Here is a 22,643-nt window from a genome sequence, read left to right on the forward strand (position 1 = left end):
TCCCTCCTACCCCGGTTGATTTGTTTTCCGTCATACTCATTCACCTGTCAGTATACTATCTAATTTACTTATTCATTATCTTTAGTGTTCATGATCTATTTCCATGCACTAAAATATAAACTCCATGTGGGCAAGGAGTTTTACCTGTTGTATCCACTGCTCTATCTGTGCCTGACACGCAACAGGCAGTCACTAAATATTTGTTCAACGAGTACGTGAATGGAAAGTAGAAAAAAAAAGATTTTTCTCTGAAGACCACTAGTTTCTCAACTTGGCCTCAAGGCTCTCTCCGCGAGTAATGAGTTCTTCATGGTCGGGGAGGTAAAGTAGAAAACTGCCTGTCTCATTTCACGGACTAAAATCCTTGACTTCAGGATTAAGATTAAAATTAAGTATAGTAGTTCATTTCCCAACTTCAAGGAAAAAGAGAATTCTCAAAGTCTAATTATTTGCACCACAGAGTCAGCCTCCTAAACAAAGCCGTGATCCCCTTCTTAGCTACAAGCTTCATTTTCTGCACTTGAAACAAACCACATTTTACGTGTAACAGAAGCGTTAGCATCTTGTTGAAAAATAAAGTTAATATTGGAAATGGTAGAGCTGGGGATTGTTTTTTCTTTTTTAAAGCTTAAGTCCTGTCATTCCTATATCCTTTATTCATTTATTCATAGAGTCAAGCACATATTTATTGAGTGGCTCTACTTATGTGTCTGCTGATTTGTTGGTGATAAAACATAAGTAAGACAGAATCCCTGTGCTGGGGGAGGGCACTTGCCTCTCCGTACCCGAGTGCTCTGATGGAGGGAAGCGCAGGGACTGCCCGCCACCACAGTGCCACCCATCTCTCCACCCCACTGCAGCCTGGCCCATGCCTTCATCATTCCTCATCGGACAATTAGCACCTTCAACAAAGCCCCCCACCCAGCTCCCCGTGGATCCTCATCACCCAGGCTTCCCTGCGTGGCATACAAGACCCTTGCTCAGCTGTCCAGTCTTATCTTCTCTGTCTTCCCCACTTGCACCCCACTCTCCAATAACCCTGAATTACTCACACACCTCCCCCCAGCAAGACCCCTCCCCAACTTCTCTGTGCCTAGGATACGCTCTGCTTTCCTCAGGGTTTAACACGAGTGAGACCCTCCCTCAAAAGCGGCCCTGGTACCCTGGAACATGAGTTTTCTGCTCCTATTTTATTGCTGCTCCTTGTGCACTATAACCGCCCATCTCAGAGTGTGGTCTGTAGACTCCTAGGGCCATTGAGACCCTTACAAGGGGTCTGCAAGTTCAAACTTCTTTTCACAATAATACTAAATGTCATTTGCCTTTTCTCTCTGAGGACATTTTCACTGACGGTGCAGGGCAGTGGTGGGTAGATCCGCTGGCATCATAGCTCGCATCATGGCAGTGGTGCCAACTGTACTAGTCGTCATCGATTCTCCATTACCACATGCTTATATCAAAAACCATGCCACGTTCACTTAAGAATGTCCTCAATGAAGCAGTAAAAGTGATTGATTTTACTAAATCTCAACTCTTGGGAACATGTTTGGGAAGCACCCATATAGCTCATCTACAATCGCTGTTTCTAGAAAAAGCATTTATAATGATTGTGTTGCAAGCTGAACTAGTTGCTTCTTTCACAAAACACAATTTTTTCTCGATAAAATGGCAAAAAAAACAAATATTTAAAGAAAATCTTTTCTTTAAAATGAACAAAGTGAGGGCCGGCCCCGTGGCTTAGCGGTTAAGTGCACGCACTCCGCTGCTGGGGGCCCGGGTTCGGATCTCAGGCGCGTACTGACGCGCCACTTCTCCGGCCATGCTGAGGCCACGTCCCACATACAGCAACTAGAAGGATGTGCAGCTGTGACATGCAACTATCTACTGGGGCTTTGGGGGGAAAAAATAAATAAATAAATAAATAAAATTAAAAAAAATAAATAAAATGAACAAAGTGAGCCTGTCACTTCCAAGAAAAAAACTGACTGTATTTGTAGATATAATTCAAACTTTCTAGCCAAAATTTGAATCTTGGAAAACTTGTGGCCACCACCATGAGTTTGACAGCTTCCCAATACTTCAAGACTTTTCCAATGAGATTGGTAGTGATATTAAAGAATGTGACTTTTAATGCTCTATACTGAAATGTCCATATTTGAAAGACTTGCATAACCTAGTGACCTAATATTTTCCAAATAACCACTGCCTGTTACAAAATCATACATGAGTAAAAGATCCACTCAAAGTGCAAGCTAGGCCGATGGATTGTGATGTGACAAAGTAAGAAAAGTTGACCAATAATGTTTCAGATTCCACATTGCAACTAACCTTGAAAAAACTACCACTGTTGAGTTTTGGTATAATATTCAAGAAGAATATCTACAATTATCTGAAAAGATTATTAAAATACTCCTCCATTTTCCAACTACATATCTATGTGAGGCTGGATTTTCTTCAAATCACTTCCACCAAAAAACAACATATTGCAACAGATTGAATGCAGAAGCTGATATCAAAATCCAGCTGTCTTCGTACTACTGAGACACACATTAAAGAGATTTGCAAAAATGTAAAACAATGCTATTCTTCTTACTGATATTTCTTTTTTTGGTTCGAAGAACTAGTGCATTAAAAATATGCTTATTGTGTTAACATGAAGTGGATTCATTGCTGTTACATTAAAATAAATTTTAATAGACATTTTTTAAATTTCTCAGTTTAAATTTCTAATATAGTAAATATCGATAGATATAACCCACATAATTAATTTTGAGGTCCCTGATAATTTTTTAAGTAAAGGATCTGGAGACCAACAAGTTGAGGAACTGCAGAACTAGAGCAATTATGATGGGGGGCTGTGATTGCTGTCTGTTCACACATCTGCCCCCCACTGTACACCCTGAAGGTGGGGACTGTGGTTTTTTATTTTTGTATCTCTGCCATCAAACCCAGCGCTTGACACATACTACAAATTTATCATCTTACAGTTCTGGAGGTCAGAGACTAAAATGGGGAGCAGGGCTGTATTCCCTCTGGAGGCTCTAGCGGAGAATCTGTTTCCACGCCTTTTCCAATTTCTAGAAGCTGCCTGCATTCCTTGGCTCACAGGCCCTCATCGCCCAGATCTCTGCTTTTATCACCACATCTTCTCTGATTCTGACCCTCCCTCCAGCTTCTGTCTTATAAAGACCCTTGTGATTACATTGGGCCTACCCAGATAATCTCTCCGTCTCAAGATCCTTAATTTAATCACATCTTTGAAGTCCCTTTTGCCACGTTAAGTTCCTTTTGCCATATTCACAGTTTCCGGGGATTAGGATGTAGACCTTCTTGGGGGGCCATTATTCTGCCTACCACACCCATGTACGAAGATAATGCAGTAAAAACAAAGCAGAAAAATACCCCACCATTTTCCCCAATATTTCAGAGTCTCCAGACCAGGATGAGAAAGAAACGAAGAACAATGATTACCTCTGGGAGACAAACTGGCTACGGACAGGCCGGGAGAAATTTATCTACTTTATTTATTTAACAAACACTTATGTGGCCTTTACCATGTGCTAGGCACCATCTAGTTCTTTCCAAATATTAGCTCATTAATCCTAAAAAACCCTAGACTATTTCACAGTTGCAAAGCCTAAGTACAGAGAGCTTAAGTGACTTGCCCAACTGAGGTCACACAGCTAGTAAGTGGGCGAGCCTGGAGTCCAGACGTGAACCCAGGTGGTCTGGCTAGTATCCCTGCTCTTAACCACTTCACTATATAGCTTTCGGGAACTTATCCATCACTCGTTAACCTTTTATGCTGCTGGAATTACAAACCACGCACACGTATTACCAATCCAAAAAATTAAAGATACAGTCACAATACAGCTGTCTCTAGAAGTGAGAGCTAAAAGAAGAGGCCCTTCCTGGTGGTCTCAATTCCTTCATAGGGAGAAATAAAGTCAGGACTGCAATTCGTTTTTAAGCCCATTACAAAAGAAGGGGAACAAAAACGGAAATGCAGACAAGCATCATTTAGCAGGTAGTACTCGTAACATCCACAGGAACAGTCAGATCTTTTTTTTGCAATTTCCTCTTTCCAACAGTTAACACAGCTTCACGGAACTACCGCTTCAGAAAGATCTGGCTCACTTTGCACACACAGGAGACTATATTTGATCCAGTCATCCCAAACTCTCAAACGGCTATTAAAAGTGACATACCCAACAGACATTTCATACAGCGTCCTTCAGAGAAATTCTGTAGACTTTTACCTGAAAGATGAGTTTGCGTTTAATGTCCGGAGAGAGAGTATAGGACTGATTTTCACTCAAAATGCTGGCAAACCTTATTTACCAGCTGCTCCCTCAGCTCCAACACTGCCTCGTCCTCTTAGCTATGGGGGCTCCAGCTGTCCCTCCTACAGGCCAGTAAGGCATTATTCTTCCTGCTGCACCTCTAATGGGGACCTGTGAGGACCACACCGTTAGCGGATATGGCTTCACAACACTGAGGAGCACTTCGGTTTTACAGGGCACTGACAGTAATTCATTTATTCATTCTTTCCCCAGAAACACTTATTTGAGTATTCATCTTACAAGGGACTTCTGGTTATTAAAAACAATACTTTACGACCCAAAGGAATGAAGCTATAATAGTGGGATAATAAAGCTCATATGCAGGGGGAGAGTATCTACCTGGAAGCATCTCAAGCCACACTTCAGTGGTCATTAATGACCAGAAAAATCCTCTGTATTTTATATAAGGCAGGGGAAAGTCATGCAATACTCGCTAGTTTTTTCAGATACATGCCATGATATGTTACAGATCCCTAGAATTCAGAGTTTTCTACAATCTGTCCCCAGTGAATTTTCTAACTTTATTTCCCGTTCACACACTAGCCAGGTGACCTCTACTTTGGGCCTGTGTCCAGGTTGCACGCTCTATGTGAATGCCCTCCTGATCCCCCATACCTCGCCGATCCATACCCCATCCACCCACAGGGATCAGATCAAATGCTAACCTTTCTCCAATTCTCACACCTCTCTTTTGGACCCTTTTCTTCAAAATAAACAGAAAAATCAGTGGGAACTCAACCTCTGAGCTGGACCTCTAATTCTCTTTATTGAAAAGTGGTTTTGTTTTTTTCTTTTGGTGAGGAAGATTGTCCCTGAACTAACATCTGTTGCCAATCTTCCTCTTCTTTTTCTTGAGGAAGAGTCAGAGCTAACATCTGTGCCAGTCTTCCTCTATTTTGTATGTGGGTTGCCACCACAGCATGGCTCAAGAGTGGTGTAGGTTCACGCCTAGGATTCGAACCCGCGAACCCAGACCACTGAAGCAGAGCGCGCCAGACTTAATCACACTGTGCCATGGAGCCAGCCCCAAAAGTGGGTTTTTTTAACCGTAAATTATTATTGACAAGTGTTTTACTTTTCCCACTCAACTATAAGCTTCTTGAGGGCATAAAATAATGTCTAATTCATCTTTACGTACCTGCAACATTTAGCAAAAATTTGTTTATTTGTTAAGTAAACAAATGAATAAATGAACAACTGAGGATGAGAAAAAGGGAAACAAATTCCCCAATAACACTAAGTATGTAGGGGAACTAGTATCCAAGGACCTTAATTCCTTCCACCGCCCAGAGAAAGCCACATGCTCACCTCCACTGATGAAATTGAAAGCTACCTTCAGCACTTATAAGAAACTAAGAATTCTGAGACCAAAGTTCTCTGTGTCCTGGTAAAACCGATATTTCCCACTCAGATTTAAAAAAATTTTTTTAAATGCACTAACCATCTTTAGGAAGTCGAATATGTTTTTACATCTGGGGATCTGGGGTGTCAGCCAGACAGACTCAGTCATAGCAGTTCCACACACAAACAGAGCATTCTCTGAGCTAAATGTTGTTAGTCATCCTACACCAGGCTCTGGAAGCCAAAATGCCCTCACTCTCATAAACAGGAAATAAGTGGGTTTGCCACATCAGAGCTGGCTCGATAATTCCTCCCCTGGTGAAAAGCTGTATAATGGACACATACATTCCCAGAAGCAATTCATTCCAAAGAGCAAATTTGCATCTAAGTGGCTTCTGGTAGCTTGAGACTCTGTACTACTCATACATCAATTTAAAAAGAGAGTGATTCAAAGTAGGGTGGGGATTAAAAAAAGATCCTGAGGCTGCAATTACCTTCATTATCTGGTAAGCATTTGCTGGGCTGATATTGTCTAAATGGGCGCAGGAACATAGGTCTTTTCTATTTTGTCTCCTGTCATTTAATACCCCTAATCCTACCAATGCAGTATTAATAGCTGTTTATAGATGGAGAATGCATTAATGCCACCACAAGTTCAATGTTTACACAAAGACTTTGTTCAGGAACTCTGTGCCCAATGAGACTCTCTTAAAAGCCGCTGGGATTTTTCAAAAGATGGCATACACTAGAAAAGGGATTTTCCATAGAAATCACAAAAACAGCATTAACAGGGACCCAGTATAAACAGGGCTGGCGTGTCCAATCCCTTCAATGGTGGCCTTGTTGGCTCAAAAATAACACCAGCCTCTTTGGGGAATTCCAGTGGTAAAATTAATTCTCTCTATAAAAAGTCTTCACAGATGATATTTCCGCTCAAGTCAAATACAGCCTATAGGCATTTCCTCTCTTTCCACTGTGGATAACTAGAACAGAAATTCAAACCCTTAGAGGCAAGAATCAAACAGTCATTCATCTCTAAGGAAACAAAGGAACTTAATATTGAACACTCATCGATTCTGGACGCATTCCAGTCTGCTCCGCTCCTCACAGAGTATCAGAGGAATATCATAGCCGAGCTGTTGGAAGTTCTTTGCTTCTCAGAGTAGTACAATTTGCTGAATGGGACAGGGTCCCCTGAGGGTGGGCTGAGGAACAAATGAGGTGAGACATCAAGTCAACTCGCTGCATTCTGAGCCCGAGGAGGACAATGGCGGAAGTTTGGGGCATATAATCCCTAACTGAGAGACTAACAACACGTGAGCACAATAGCTATCATTTGCTAGAACTTTACACATATTATCTCATTTAATCCTCAAAACCTTGGCACACGAGGGTTCAGGAAAGGGCAGGTCCTACAGTCAGGTTCAGACCCACCTCCCTTAGACTAATGGCCACCATCATGGCCATGTAAGTGAGCAGTGATTAACCATGGAGCTTGCAGTACCCCAGACCTCCTGAAGGAGGCGCTCTCTGACAGCAGAAGCCAGGAATTTGCATTTTCACAAGCTCATCAGACAAGTCGTAATCACCATGAAGTGTGAGCACCATTCCCCTAAACACTATACATCACACTGAGTCTTAAATGCCAGTAGGATGCTTCTTTTTTAGAAAAGCCCAGAACTTGAGCAGCGACCCACAATCATGGCCTGGGCTCCTTGGGACCTGCCACTGTGACCAACACTTCTTTCGGTCAGATAGATAAATAATAAAAGGGTTTTTTTTTTTGCTCAAACCTGATCAAGAGTCTCAAGCTAACAAATACAGACTTCTGGATAACTGCCCCAAACCAAAAGCAGACCCCAAGCCCTGAACTTGATGTAGCTTATTCCCAGGGCCTTGCACATTCTAAGCACCCAACAGGGGGCAGTAAATATTCAACTTGGATAGTCAAGATACACCCAGCACAACTGCTTAGGGCTGCTTCTTCCTCCACTTTCTGATATTCTTAAAGATCCTCTATAAAAAACAGGTCCTCCTTCCAGAGAGCCAGCTGTTCGGTTTTTATTAACAGACAGATTTCTCTGGAAAACAAAGCAGGAAAATCTTCCTTCTTTGCAAGTACCAGGCTGCCTTCTGGTAAAGCCAAGAGAACGTGAAATTTAGGGAAAGGAGACTCTGAAAGGACCACTGCTAAGTATAATTGAAACTTGTAGGAAATATTGTTTTTCAAAGTCATTTAAATTCTTTCATTTGTGTAATTTTCCATTTTTTTAGCAAGAAAATGGGATTACTGTTTTCTAATTCATCATGAAAGCAAATCAAGATAATTTTTAACAAAACCTTAAGCCGCACGAGAGAGGGAAGAGGAGAAGCACATTTTCAAAATTCCCACCACGTAAGGAGCTGAGCTGGGCTGGACACACACTCCCTCAACCCCACAGCGACCCAGCAAGGCAGGGTGGAAGCCTCATCTTCCGGATGAGGGACCGAGGCTCAGTGTCTTCATCTGGGCTCCCCAGAAGCAGAGTCTGAGCCAAGAACATGGGGACAGAAGTTTATTTGGAAAGTGATCCCAAGCAAGTCAAGTGAGGGAGTAGGGAAGGTGAGACGAGAAAGCCCAGAAAGGTGTGAAAACGAGGCTGCTATGCACAACGGGGGCTCAGTTCCACAGGGCCATCTGAAGAACTGTGGAAGGCACCGCAAAACTGTCTCAGCAGGGGATAAGGAAGCTGGGCTGTCATCTATGGGGCCCACACCTCCCTGGTTGGGGGCTGTCCCCAAGGTGGCACAACCAGGACTCAAACCCAGGACTGACTCAAGGCTTCCGTGCTTGTCGCCACACCACCCCACCTCTCGGTCTCCACAAATGCAGACTTCTCGTGTCATCGAGATGTGATGCACAAATGACAGACTCGCTCTTTTCTCTCTTTCATCTTTCAATATCTCACCTACTCACCCTGTATTTTCTTTTCCCCCAACCTTAAAAACGGACAGACCTCCTTCTGAGATGTTCACTCATAGACATTTAACTTCCTTCGCAAGCCACACAACGACTTCAAAGAGAAAAAAAATGAATTCCATATTTGCAAAGTGTTTGGGGAAGCAGTGCATCGGGGCTGTTTTGTTTCCAAGACAAGCACATTACTGTGGAACAGTAAATGAGACAGACAGCACAACCCCGGGCAGAAGGGCGGCGGTGTGCTCGCTGGGGAGAATGATTCAGCCCCACGGAGCTCACAGTCTCGCCAGGAAACCCGGGAGAGGTCAGTGGCTCTCTCCCGGCTGGGGCTAAAGTGTCATCCGGGGAAGGATGAGCAGATGTGTAGGTACCTGGAGGAACACCAGTTGTGGAAAAGCCTGTCCACAGTCAGACTAGCTAAGCCTTCGGTATACACAGACATCAGTATGCCTTAGGTAAGTTATAAGTACCTAGACCATCAGTGGCTCCCTAGGTGAGTAATATAACAGTTATCTAACATATCCAGGACCTCTTCTTATTCTGTTTCCTTGCAAAAAAAAAAAAAAGTGGTAAACAAGCTTAACTGATCTGCTTGATTCTTATTATTAAAAAAAAGGTAAATTTGCCACTTTTGCTGCTTGCTATAGAAATTCATTCCCGCAAGTACCAAAAGTGTTATGAGTCTGCAGTGATTTCTTATTATGATAAAACACATAGAGATGTAACAGGCAGTGAATGCATCCCTCAAGAATAATAAACCAATGAACAGATGCACGCACGTATTATATGGAATATTATATGGAATAGGGTTACAACAGCAGCCAGGGGTGGCTGAATGATGGCCCTAATATAACCAAGTGATTAATTAGTCCCATCATAATTTTTGTTTTATGACGCTCACTTTTATATGCCAATAGTCAATTTAATGGTATTTTAAATTGGAGCGAAGCCCCCAGAGAAAAGGAGAAAGCACTACGCACCTTATTGAATCACAAATCTTACAATCTGATATTTTAATTCCAAAAATGACCTAATAAACTTGCTTTCTAATTAAATCTAGACTCACAACTTCTCTTTTGTGTTTTTCACTCATTTTTGGTAATCGTGCAGAGATTTCGATTGGAAATCCGTTATCATTGTAATTAAGTACAAAAATTACTTTGTATGCTTGTAAAATAAAGACCCTCCCGGGGCTTGACCAGGTTCCTCCAGGAGTACAGAGGAAAACTACAGGTTTCCAGTATTAGCTGGAGCCTCTCATTTACTTGACGGCCATAGATAAAATACACATGAAAGAGAAGCTCAGAAATTCAAACCATCAAATGGTTTCCTCATATGGAAATTTTACCTTTAGAAGAATAAACTGGCATATGATTTTTCATTTTTAGGCCTCTACAAAATTTTAGAATTCATGACCTACATTAAAAGTTTGCGGTTTATGGAGAAAGTAGTACTTCACGACAGAGGTGAAGGAGTGAATTGCGTCAATTCTAAGAACCCATTAGACTACTGCAAAATGTTTCGGCCTTAGATTCAACAGAATAGAAAATTAACTTTGCCATTTATGTTGGCTTTCACCTACCTTCAATCACAAAGCAATTACAATGCTGAATATCTGGGCGATGTTTAGATTTTGCAACTTTAAAGAATGTTACTTTGGGCAAAAACAAAATTTTTTTTTCTACTTTCTATTTTCATGCAAGCGTCGTAATTACTGAAATGCACAGAATTTCTACCAAATCGACTTGGCTAGCATTTGTGTTTTTCTCCTAATAAATGAGAAAACATTCTTTGAACAGCTTAATCTAAGTTTGCAAGCAAAATTACAGCCTAAAAATATTAGCTGTTGATAGCAGCAGTTAGGAAGAAAGAAAGAACAAAGCTCTACCATTTGTTGTGTTCTTTTTAAAGTTATCCAGGAATTCCTCCAGGAGCTGGGACTGGTTAGGAGGGGGCAGCAGACTCTTCTGGTCCCTTGAGAACAGGTCACTGTCTGACCAGGAAGAACACAGAGGTGCTTTTGTGTCCGGCGGCCGGGCAATCAGAGTGAGCCCAACACTCTTCTCAGAAAACAGGGCCTCCATCTGTTGAAGGTCGAGATCAGACACGGCTTCCCCATTTAAGGTCATGATTTCGTTGCCCTTTCTCAGCCCTGATAACGAGGAAGGGGAAACAGAGGAAGAAAAAAGAGAGCGATTACTGCGAGAAATATTTTAAGATGAAAGATGGCTGCAAACTCAAACCAGGTACTCTTAGGGACTGTTCTGTTGTTATCTTCAAAGCAAGTGCCAAAATGTATAGTATTTAGATGTCACTGATAAAAAAAACAAATTTCAGCTCTCTCAAGACTAGTAGTAGAAGGAACAGTTTGAAAGGGAAACCATTTGAGAGTTACTCAAACTAACTGTCCCTCTATTTATCTGATGTTAAGTGCCCTGGGAAATAATATTTGTTTTATCTCTGTCTGCCTGCCTGTCTGGTTCTCACATTCTCTTTCTCCATCCATCTGTACATATGCACATATAATCTCTCTGTGTATGTATATGCTCTCTCTCTCTTTCAAAACACACACATACAAATACTCTCTCTATATATACATATCCATGCGTATGCATTTTCAATTAAACTATTAAGTTTACTTTTTTTTTTTTTTTATAATTTTTATTTATTTATTTTTTCCCCCAAAGCCCCAGTAGATAGTTGTATGTCATAGTTGCACATCCTTCTAGTTGCTGTATGTGGGACGCAGCCTGAGCATGGCCGGAGAAGCGGTGCCTCGGTGCGCGCCTGGGATCCGAACCCAGGCCGCCAGCAGCGGAGCGCGCGCACTTAACCACTAAGCCACGGGCCGGCCCCTTAAGTTTACTTTCTTTAAAATTCTAGGAGAAACCATTGTCCGACAAAATTGTAAGAAAAAAATTTCACTAGACAAACTGTATCGCATAGTTTTGAATTAAGAGAGAACAGAGACACTCTGTGCCACACGAACCTTCCCCATATGCCAAGCCGTCAGGGAGAACATCACTTATAAATATGCGGCTGAGATGCTGATGCTCATCTACCTGCGCTGTCACTGCAAACCCTAGGAATGAAAATAAAAGGGAAAAACAAGTTTAAATTCATCACACTAACTAATTCTCCAACTCAATCAGCAGTATTCCCTCGCACATCTATTCTCATAAGTACGGTATATGTTGAGAAAGTCTAAATTACAACAATTTGGAAAGCACAGATATCTAGCAAGAGCAGAAAAAGAACATACCAGACCTAAAGGTTTAAGAAATATGACTGCACAACCTTACTCAAAAGTTGAGACCATATACCCACGTTTAGAGCAGCATTATTCACAACAGCCCAAAGGTGGAAGCAACCCAACTGTCCGTCACCAGATGAATGGATAAACAAAATGTGGTATATACATACAATGGAATATTATTCATTCATAAAAAGGAAGGAAATTCTGATACATGCTACAACACACACAAACCTTGAGGACATTACACTAAGTGAAATAAGCCAGTCACAAAAGAATAAATACTGTATGATTCCACTTATATGAGGTACTTAGAGCAGTCAATTCATAGAGACAGAAAGCAGAATGGTGGTTGCCAGGGCCTGGGGGGAGAATAAATGGGGAGTTGCAGTTTTGCAAGATGAAAACAGTTCTGGAGATGGATGGGTTAAGGATTACACAACAATGTGAATGAATTTATTGTCACTGAACTGTCACGTCTAACCGTTCTTAACAATGGCTATGACGGTAAACTTTATGTCACATGTATTTTACCACAATTTAAATTTTTTTCTTAAAGTTGAAACAAAAAAATATTCTTATTGAAATAAATTAAATTCAGTTCAATACAAAATATTTGTTAAGAAACAACTCTGTAAGAGGTTAGGCACTTTAAGGAGGTGGTAAAATACTTGGATGGATACAGCGCTGGCCCAAAATATCCCTCCATGTGAAACTGAGGTGAGACCTCGCCTTCTCTAAACACATCTCCCTGACTCGGAGAGTGCCCTCCACTCTGATTCCAGTCGGGGGCACGTGCTTCCACGGCCTAGTCCCCTAACACTGGGAGTTCTTTGACATAGGAAGAATGGCATGTTCCCCTTTTTCCTCTGTGCCTCAGGCAGAGCCTGGCAGATGGTGTCACCAAAAGCTATCTTTGCAAGTATCTTCATGCCGTCTTTCAGTCACTCAATACAAACAAGATTCACAAATGGTGACCATGGACAGTAGAGTGAGGGCCAATGGAAATATAGACAAAATGCTAAGAGGGCTTCAGAGGAAAAACCAACACAGCATTTGGGTCAAAACAGATTAGGTAAATTAAGAAATAAAGAACATGTCAATTATATCAATTTAAAAAAAAAGAAAGAAATCATTAAATGGAAATTTTCACATATTATAAACGACGACTAGCATTTGATCAGCTTGAGTCATTTTAAGGGAAATAATTATATCAATATATGTAACAAGATAAGAAATAGCCTTTCTATGGAGATATTTATTGATTATTATCTAATTATTGAGTTCCTACGGTAAAAGACAAAGAAAGATAGAAATGAACTTTAAGACATGAGCACAGTCTATAAAGAGCTCAAAACCAAGTTTAAATACAGACCATAGAAATGCAAGAATTAAACACTGTCATGCATCGCTTAATGACAGGGACACGTTCTGACAAATGCGTTGTTAGGCTATTTCATCATTGTTCAAACATCATAGAGTGTACTTACACAAACCTAGATGGTACGGCCTACTACACACCTAGGCTATATGACACTAATCTTATGGGATTACCATCATGTATGCAGTCCACCATTGACTGAAACATCAATGGTATAGTAGCATATATAGCTATGGAGTATAGCACATGACTATACTACAAAGTGATTCGGGTAATACTGACCCTTAATTGTTAAACTGAAGCTAAAGCAATCAGAGAAGGCTTCTTCAAAAGAGTCAGACCTTTAGTTAGTGCTTGAAGGACAGATGGGATTTACACAATCAGAGAGGAGGGAATGGGGAGGGCAAGCAGTGAAGGGTAGAATTCCAGGTGGGTGAAGAGCCAAGAGCTTTTGAAAAAGCTAAGACACTGAGATGAAAAGAACTGTCATATGAATCATGAGTTAATCAGCTTAGAACCAAGCACACAGTAAATTCATTGTAGGGGTTATTATTATCACCGTCATTTCAAATTTCTCATCAATTTTTATATTCATTCCTTTGGCATTTTTTCCTAGTATTAATACATATCTTTTTAGCCTGCTAATATAAATAAATAGAAATGAAGGAAGAGAAAGGAAACTACTGTCATAGTTTCTGAAATGTAGACACAAAGAAAAAAAAATTAGGTCCAAAGATACTGGGGTAAACTAGGCAAGGATGGACAGCACAGTTCTCTGATCAGGGTGCTCCTTCTGCTTACCAAAGTCAGACACGCTCCCAGTCTTCGTGAGCTGCACGTCATAGACATTTAGTGGAAAGACTTCTATTTCATCATAAACCTACAAAAGGTAAAACAACAAAATCAGAGGATTTGCTGTCATGATATCTTGGAAATTCATTTGGATTGTTTCCCAATTAGATGCCAAATTTAAACAGAATTTTCTCTCCAAATTACATATTTTTAAAATCAAGAGGCCAGGGATACGATTCAAATTTCCTTTTCTAAGGGGTAATTAGGCACATGTGTACAGTGATGGATGGTAATTAGTTTTTGGGTGGTGAACATGATGTAGTCTACACAGAAATTGAAATATCATGATGTACACCTGAAATTTAGATAATGTTATAAACCAAGGTTACCTCAATTAAAAAAAAATTCCCTTCTAAAGCAAACACACACTTGCCTGTTCTTGCATATATTCGTATGGTGCAGGAACACAGTACTCAGTGTTTTCATCGACCACTTTTCGGAGTTGGAGGCCATAGTGGCTGGGTTCCAACTGCCTCATCTAGAAAGAAAAAGACAGTTATTTCGATTTTAAATGTTCTTTCTAAATTCATCATTGCTCATTAAAAATCAAAGTGGAAATTTCTAAAAGAAATACTGCATATAATTTGCTGAGTTTAAACCTATATAAGAGCTCAAAGTTAAATGTGCAAAAAAAGAAAAAAGTGGCAAATAATTATTTTTGAGAAGGTTTTCTCTAAATGATATTGCTTGTCACTAAAAGCAAGAGATGTATCTTTAAGAGGTTATGGTGGTATATATCTGGTAGAATATATCTTAACATCTCAGCAAATGCTATCTCTTTATATATTGGTTGTACCTAACTTTAAGTTGTTTTCCATTACTAAAGTAGAGAAATTTGTGAAATGTAAACAATCTCATATTCTACACACTTCAGAATAAGGAATTTCCTACTCCAGAAACTTTTCAAAAGGAAAATGTGTACACACACACACACACATTCTCTCTCTCTTTCTCATCTTCTCTCTCTCATACACATTTTCAACAGTGAGAAATTATCTCAGGCCTATGCTTTAACTGGGTCTAATTGATCCCCTACTTCTGACATCCTCTACCATTTAGAAAATTTATCAACTTAATAACTGATATCTTTGGTATAAAACAATATTGTCGGCTGCCTAAACAAAAACCTTACATAACGGAGTAAAGGGAAATTAAATTCATAAGAATATAAACTACATATATAAATGTCTGGTATCCTAAAGCTTAAGTCAAAATGACACAGGAAGACTAAATTAAAGATCATCCACACCTATTAAGTGCACATGGTAAAGAGTTACCAACTCCACATGCCTTTTTTACCATTTCACACATTTGATTGCGTTTTCTCTAAAAACTTAAAAATATTTAAGCTCTACTACGCCATCTGGTGGTCTGAAAACATCTGATCTGATGTTGAGTCTACTTCATCTATCAGTGGGCTCTCTTTAAGACTTATCATCACTTCCTTCTCAGAAATAAAACATCATCTCATAACAACCTCCATGAAGCAACTGTGAATGGTATTAAGTTTCTTGTTTAATCTAGAGAAACTTGGTGAAACTATTGAGGATTAAATCAAACTACCTCAAAGTTGATGCCTCTTTCTTAGAGATAAAGCACCATCTCTAAGTAACTTAAATAACAACAGACGACATAATTATTCTAGATATAAAAGTATATATAGAATTTCAGTAAAATAGCTCAGGTTCGTCATGAAGGCAAAAAGTCATCACCTAACGACTCATTCTTCTACAAGATGGAGGAGGATGCTAATTAATAAACATGTTAATTAATAAATATGTTACTATGTTCCCTAGTGTAGAAAGTGAGGTCTTAAACACAACACAGATTTCGAAGGCACAGGAGTGCAATATTAATGATTATTTCTATTCAGAAGCATATTTCTGCCGCAAAATCCAGTACCTTGCATGCCAAAGTCAAAACATCTTCTACTCGGTGTTCTGGCTTAATCACTACAGTAACTCCTTGATGATCCTGGAAGTGAATGTGAGTCTGGATTTCCCAAGTGTTGTCTCGGGGAACACCATCTACTGCTGAGCCATACAGATGCAGAAGTTCATCAACCTGTTTTTAGACACCAAAAGAACATGCAGACAGATGAGATAAACAAATGAGGGGAATACTAAATAATGTCCCCTTCATTGATGGTGTATTTTATAGTAAGCCCTTTCACACTCCTCACAACCCTCTGGGGCAGACAAGCCAGCTTTTCCTCATTCATTTAACCCACATGAAACTCAAGCCTTGGAAGCTGAGTGGAAGTCAACTGTCCCCTTGTCCAGGGTTCTAGCCACTATGCCCTTTGCCCCTTAGCCCAGGTTAGAACAGTGTGGTCAATGTCAGGGCTCCACAGTATCCACTACTCCTGCTCTAGAACTGTCGGTTGACAATTCTGCATCTAAGCCACGATCCCAGTGAACTTTAATACACTCTCATCCATGGCCATTGGCACCTGCCAGCATCCTAACCCCGAAGTGCACTTAATCCAGCACGTTTCTCTTCTCTCTTATTTCTACTTCTTTTTTACAATCAACCCCTAATCCTGGGGAAATTTTTTTTCTATTATATTTCACATCAAGTCACTTGTTTAGAAATCATCCCCAAACATATCATCTTCAGGAAGCTTTTCCCAAAGAAGTTGAGTTTCCTAAACTTCATCATCACAGTAATTCAATGACCTCATGCTAATATGTATGTCTAAACTTATAAACAAATATAGTTAACATTTATCAAGCAACTCAGAAATGTTTTTCCTCTGGTTAGGTTCTTGCATTAGTCTGGTGGTCAATGCATTAGTCTGGTGGTCAATAAAATACTTGGGGATTTGAAATCAAAAGACCTGATGCCCAAGTCACAAACTCCACCACTCAACTAGCAGTAGGGCAAGACATTTACTTTGCTGAGCCTTGTCTCCTATTCTGTGAAAGGAGGTATTATGAATATAATATAATTACTTAACTTGATTAAGTAACAACACAAATTTTTTGTGAGCAAAGGAGATCATCTACACACTCTACACACTAGAAAACGTTGCATATAGATTCAATACCATCACACTATTACATCCCACTCAGCATACATTAAAGTTATCATTGATGGGTGATTTTACTCTGAATTCCATGCACTTTTTTGTTAAAAAAAAAAACAAAGCAAGAGATTCTCCTATATAGGATTTAAAAACTAGAATAGATATATTAAGAAAATTCAAAAGAACAGGTGCAGGCAAAGCAAGGGAAGAATCCATCTTTCTGTGTTGTCTTTTTTTTAAATGTGGTGCTCGTCTTTGAAGTGACATTTCTGGATCTGTCATGGATCTGTCACCCTCCGTACCTTTTCCTGGAAAGACGATCACAGCCCAGAATGAATATGAACCTCATGTGCCAAGAAAAAAAGAGACAGAGGAGCAGATGCGTGGAGCCAAGGACTCAGGGAACCAGCGTGGACACCATTTTCTCCTGAAGGGTCCTATCTCACAGGGACCATATTTTCTTCTCTGGATCAGCCTCCAGGTGCTTCTTTTCATCTGGGCAGTGATTTCTACCAGGTGCATCAGCAACAAGCAGGTACTGCCTTAAAGGCGCAGACCCCACCTCTCAAACCAGGCTTGCTCAGAATCAAACTAAAACCCCAGCAGAGGTCACTGTCGAGTAAGAAACCACACAAAGAGCCAGGCCAAGAGGAAGTCAAACAGACCCTCTTACTGCTGCAAAGCTATTTAGTTCTGTGCTTTTAGAGCAAACAGGAAAAATGTGACTGAGGATGGACAGGTAGGGGAAGGAAGGACATGAGAAATACAAATTCTCAACTATCCTTATCTGCCCCCCGTTCCCATCTCTTACTGTCCATCATAGAGAGACTCTATGACATGGGGGCCATTTTTCACATGCTATCAACTCCCCCATTATTCACGACCCTCTGAGGTAGGCACAGTCCTAATCTTCTGTTTAACAGGTGAGAAAAATGAGGCTCAGAAAGTTCTAGAAACTTGTCCAAGCTCACACAGTGAGCTGTGACTGTGGTACTGTGGGGGACTTGATCCCTGAAAACCCGGCTGTGCTTACCACCACTACACTACAGAAATATCAGCCTGGCAGTTACCTCCCCACAAAATGAATGCAATCTAACTTTCTCGATTCCTTTCTGTTATTCTACGACACACACCACATTCTGGTTGAACAAAGTGGCTCACCTAACATTCCCCACAAAGGAGCAGCACTCTCCTGCCTCCGGACCCTTGTTCACTTCAATCTCCTTTGCCTGCTTTACCTTCCTCACAAAGTGCAGTGCTGAGACCACACACATCCTTCAACCTTATTTCGAATACTATCCCCTTCTCATGAAGTCTCACCTGCTCTCTTCCCCTCTAACTCCAATTCCACTCGGTTAGATGAGTCTACTCGTCTATGTCCCTGGTGTAGCACTTAGCGAAGCCTAGCTCACTTGACAGTCATTTTTAGGCTGCTCTCACGCTCCCAGGTGCTAAGGTGAATGACAGCAGCAGCTCTGTCTTTCTCATTCTCAGCGTCCTTCAGCCCTAACACAGTGCATCCTGCACCCAGAACACACCCAACACATGGGTATTGAATTGGATGCAACTAGAAATTTACAGTCATATATACGCCTGGAAGGTAAAACCTCTCCATTTTCAGGATGTTATTCAAATCTCTTTATACAGTGTCAAGTTCTTAATCCCCCCTAAACTTCCAAGAAGAGAAATTAACAGAAGATTATTGAAGGGGAAGAAGTCCTAGACAAGAGAAAGGTGTGTAGATAAATGCAGAGATGGAAAGAAGAGCAAAAGAAATATTATATTCAATTAAACAAGGCTTTGTGCCTACACCCGCCCTGAGGAATCATTTCCTGCGTCTACACTGTTGACCTAAGATCCAGTAAATATAGAAGACGCCTATCAAAGCCACGGCCATGGAAGATTCAGATCCTCTCAGGAGATCCTACCATGAAAATTTACAAGTAATTCTTTCCCATGCATAAGACACACACACGTGCACACACACATATACACACATGCACACACACATTATCTCACAAATGTATGCAATTAAGAAAGGTAAAACCTGGTTATTGAAAGGAAGCATCAACAATGTGGAACTGATTAATGAATGAATTAGAACTAGAAAAAGAAAAAGCTATTTGGTGCTTACAGATCTCCTGGGTTGTTGCAAGCTTTACCGACTTGGAGAGAAAACTGGATTGATTCCCTCAAGGGTCAATGCTAGCCAGGCTGAAAACACACAAGCTTTATTTTCAATAAGCCAGATAAAATAATCTCCCACGTTCTTTTTCATAAAAGGAACAGAGAATCTTGAAAATGAACACAACAAACTGAACCATCTGGAAAAGCCATCTTTTCCCAGCTTACCCTTTTCAAAGGTGATTAAATTTATCTTTTAACCACTCACCCAGAAGTCCATGGTTGGCTATCTCTGTCAAGACTATTCAAACCTATCCTACCTCTAACTCCACCTCTCCCCTGCCTCTAAAAATTATTTCCAATTAGCCTGTTCAAGGTTTCTAGTTCCTGGAGAAGACAAAGCGAGGTAGGAAAAAAAAAAATAGACAGATAATCTGGGTCCAATCCCAGCCCGCTCAGGGCTGGTTATCTAACGTCTCTGGGCTTCAGTTTTTTTACCTTTAAAAGGGGCTAAAAAACATCAGCCTCATGGGACAGTCAGCAGACTGGTGTGAGGAATGGCATTTGAAGGTACGTAAACTGTAAAGGGCCACAACAATGTAAAAGAACTTTTTTGAAGTTCAGTCTGGATGGTGGAATTATATTGCGTAATTCAACAATGGCCATTATGAAGAACTGCATGAAATTCATTTCTTGTTTCAAAACCCTGGGGAACTGTGGTGGCTACTGATGCTCAGATCACTGTGTGGTCCAGCTCTGACTGTCTACAAAATCCATGAAATGGGAACAACATCACTGAACTGCAGCCATGGCCGCTACAGACTAACTAGTTAAGGTTTGCAAATCACTTTAACCCTCCTTGCAGGGCAACTTCTGCAGAAGCATTTATTATTACGATTACATTAATGGTCCCAAAAGCATGTGTCAAATTACTCACACTCATGGTGCCTCAAGGAGAGAAAACTGAAACTCCGCGTGTTCTCACGGCAGATGCTTTTGGATCAAATGCCTTGTAATTACTACTTGGATCACTGAAGGGAAGTGAGTAGCAAAAATCCCAATCTGGCTGTCACAAACGGGCCCACACCCCAGTTGCTGATAAAAGGAAAGTCTATTAGCAAGTGAGATGAGGAGAAAACACAAAAGGAGTTAACACACTCTTGGTTTTCTTATCAGTCAAATGTCAGAGAGGAGAAAGTGTTTATTTCCTCTTGGGCTGATGCCCAAACATCAGTTGAAATGAAAGGAAAACAAAGACCTCTGTATATATGTATCTATCTATCTGTATATGTACGTATGTTATGTAGGGTTCCATACTAATATTCTATTTAAACAGACTACTATGTTATGGTGAAGAGTAAGGAGTTTTATTCATATTTTCCATTTAAAAAACCAACATTAGCATTTTTTTTCCAACTTGGAGCTAATGACTAACACGACAATACTTCATTCACTCCCTGCCACAGAAAGTTGGGACGTCCCAAGCCAATTTTCCAAGAGAAAGATCCAAGGCCCACGGGCTTCAACAGTTTCTGCAATGGAGATTCTGGGGTGCCTGCCATCCTGAGCCTCAGTGGGGGATTTGTTGTCATAATCTCCATAACAAATACCTCCCTTCAAATGCTGATTGAGACTCATTATTACTCATCAAGAAGTACGCTAGGAAAAGCTTTCATTTTTGGCGAGCCAAAGTGTCCTTTGAAAAATGCTCAAATAAGACTGGCTTTATTCCAACCTTAACAGATTTCAAATTAGGGTGACTCACTGTTGGACTGTTACATGATGCACCAATTAGAGAGGAATATTTAAAAATGCCCGTGACCCCCTCCCTCCCAATGCTCAGGAATGACTGCCTTTCTGTGTTACGCTAGTGGGCATAATATACTGACTGTATACAAATAGATGGTTTGTGCAAGTTATAAATAGTCTCCAAGAATGATTAGCAGAGGAAAACTAGTAAAATAAAATATTAATTATTCGACCAGCTACAGGCAGAATTTTAAGTCCCAGAGATATAAAAAGCAAATACCCTTAATTCTATCTGCAACTCAATTTAAACCTAGTTATCCGAGTACTGCAGTACAGAAATGATAAATACACCATTAAAATAGCCCTATAAGTCGAAAGAATTTCTTCAGTGTCTCTCTACCAGAAGCAATGCTTAATTAAAATAAATAGGAATAAATGTTTAAATACATATGCTTTAAAAACCAGGTACAATTATACTTTCCTCTCACCTGTTAGAGACCCCATGGGACTTGCTGATTAAATCACAAGATAATCATTTGGTGATTTGGTCCCAATTTAAAGAAGCACTAAGCCTAATTCTGACCATTAATGGCTATTTTAGCAAAATTTATTTTCAAAGTCTAACATAAGTTCTGTTAATAGAAAGTGATCTGATGATATAATTTCTTAACTTTCAAAGTAAAAATTTTAAATTGTTATTTAATGTTGGAAGAGATTGGACCTTAAAACAATGGGCTTTTATTGCAGATCAAACAGTTCTCAACCATTAAAGGCCTACATCTAATATAGGCAATTAATAGGCAAATTTATTAAGAAATATTGTATCCTTAGCAGTGTGCTATGGATGGAGAATATATACATATATTACATACATAATACATACAATATATACATAGTCATAAGATATATATAACTATGCAGAACAAGGGTCCTAATTACAAGCTTGCCTGGGACACAGGACATATATACTTGGTAGAATAAATAACAGTAAAAGGTAGCCAGAACCAAGCAAATAATAGTGATACGATTTTCTTTTTTAAATCTAGTAAAATCCCTGAAGGACGGTGTGATTTGATCTGGATTATGAAATAGGCTCTGCATGTGTATAGAAATGAAGGGGCAGGGAACGGAAATTATTTATTACGACAAATCCTCCATTTTGATAGTATGATTTTACAAAAAGGAAGGTTTGGATGGGGCTTCCTCGTGGTCCCATGGTTGATCAAATCTAGTAAAAGGAAAGCACCGAGAACAGACAAGAGCAACATCATGGCCTCCCAGAGAAAGCCATTCCCTCTCATAACCTGCCCTCTCGAAGCCTGTGACCTCTGCGAACGGAAGGTGAAGGGAAACAGGGTTTTGAGCAGGTTTTCCACCTTCAGGACACTTCAGACAGAGCTGCCCCTGGGAGCAGCTTCTACAATAACCATGGCCCACTAAGCAGCTCGGGGCCCACAGTCGGGGCCAACCTCGCACGAAGGCAGAAGAGGTGGCTGTCTATGCTGTACATTTCAGGGTCACCAAACAGGTCCTCACTCACCTTCCCAGGACCCAGCACAGTGTCTAACTCCACCATTCCTCAGTTTTTTCAAACTAAATTCCCAATTCACTGA

At 40.4% G+C, this 22,643-nt stretch overlaps 1 protein-coding gene across 5 annotated transcripts in view; it reads right to left on the reverse strand.

Annotated features, from left to right (window-relative positions):
* TIAM2 (TIAM Rac1 associated GEF 2) overlaps positions 1-22,643 on the reverse strand; it is a 220,996-nt gene that overhangs the window by 56,901 nt on the left and 141,452 nt on the right. For all 5 annotated transcript variants that reach the window (XM_087425108.1, XM_087425107.1, XM_087425109.1 and 2 more), the window contains 5 exons: positions 16,032-16,193; positions 14,503-14,607; positions 14,079-14,157; positions 11,633-11,725; positions 10,532-10,795 (listed from right to left, as the gene is read on the reverse strand). In XM_087425108.1, the coding sequence (XP_087281234.1) occupies positions 10,532-10,795; positions 11,633-11,725; positions 14,079-14,157; positions 14,503-14,607; positions 16,032-16,193 (703 nt within the window). The remainder of the gene's footprint in view (positions 1-10,531; positions 10,796-11,632; positions 11,726-14,078; positions 14,158-14,502; positions 14,608-16,031; positions 16,194-22,643) is intronic.

Source organism: Ceratotherium simum, chromosome 38, assembly GCF_057802395.1.
Source record: "Ceratotherium simum simum isolate JZ-2026a chromosome 38, ASM5780239v1, whole genome shotgun sequence".
NCBI classification, from domain to species: domain Eukaryota; kingdom Metazoa; phylum Chordata; class Mammalia; order Perissodactyla; family Rhinocerotidae; genus Ceratotherium; species Ceratotherium simum.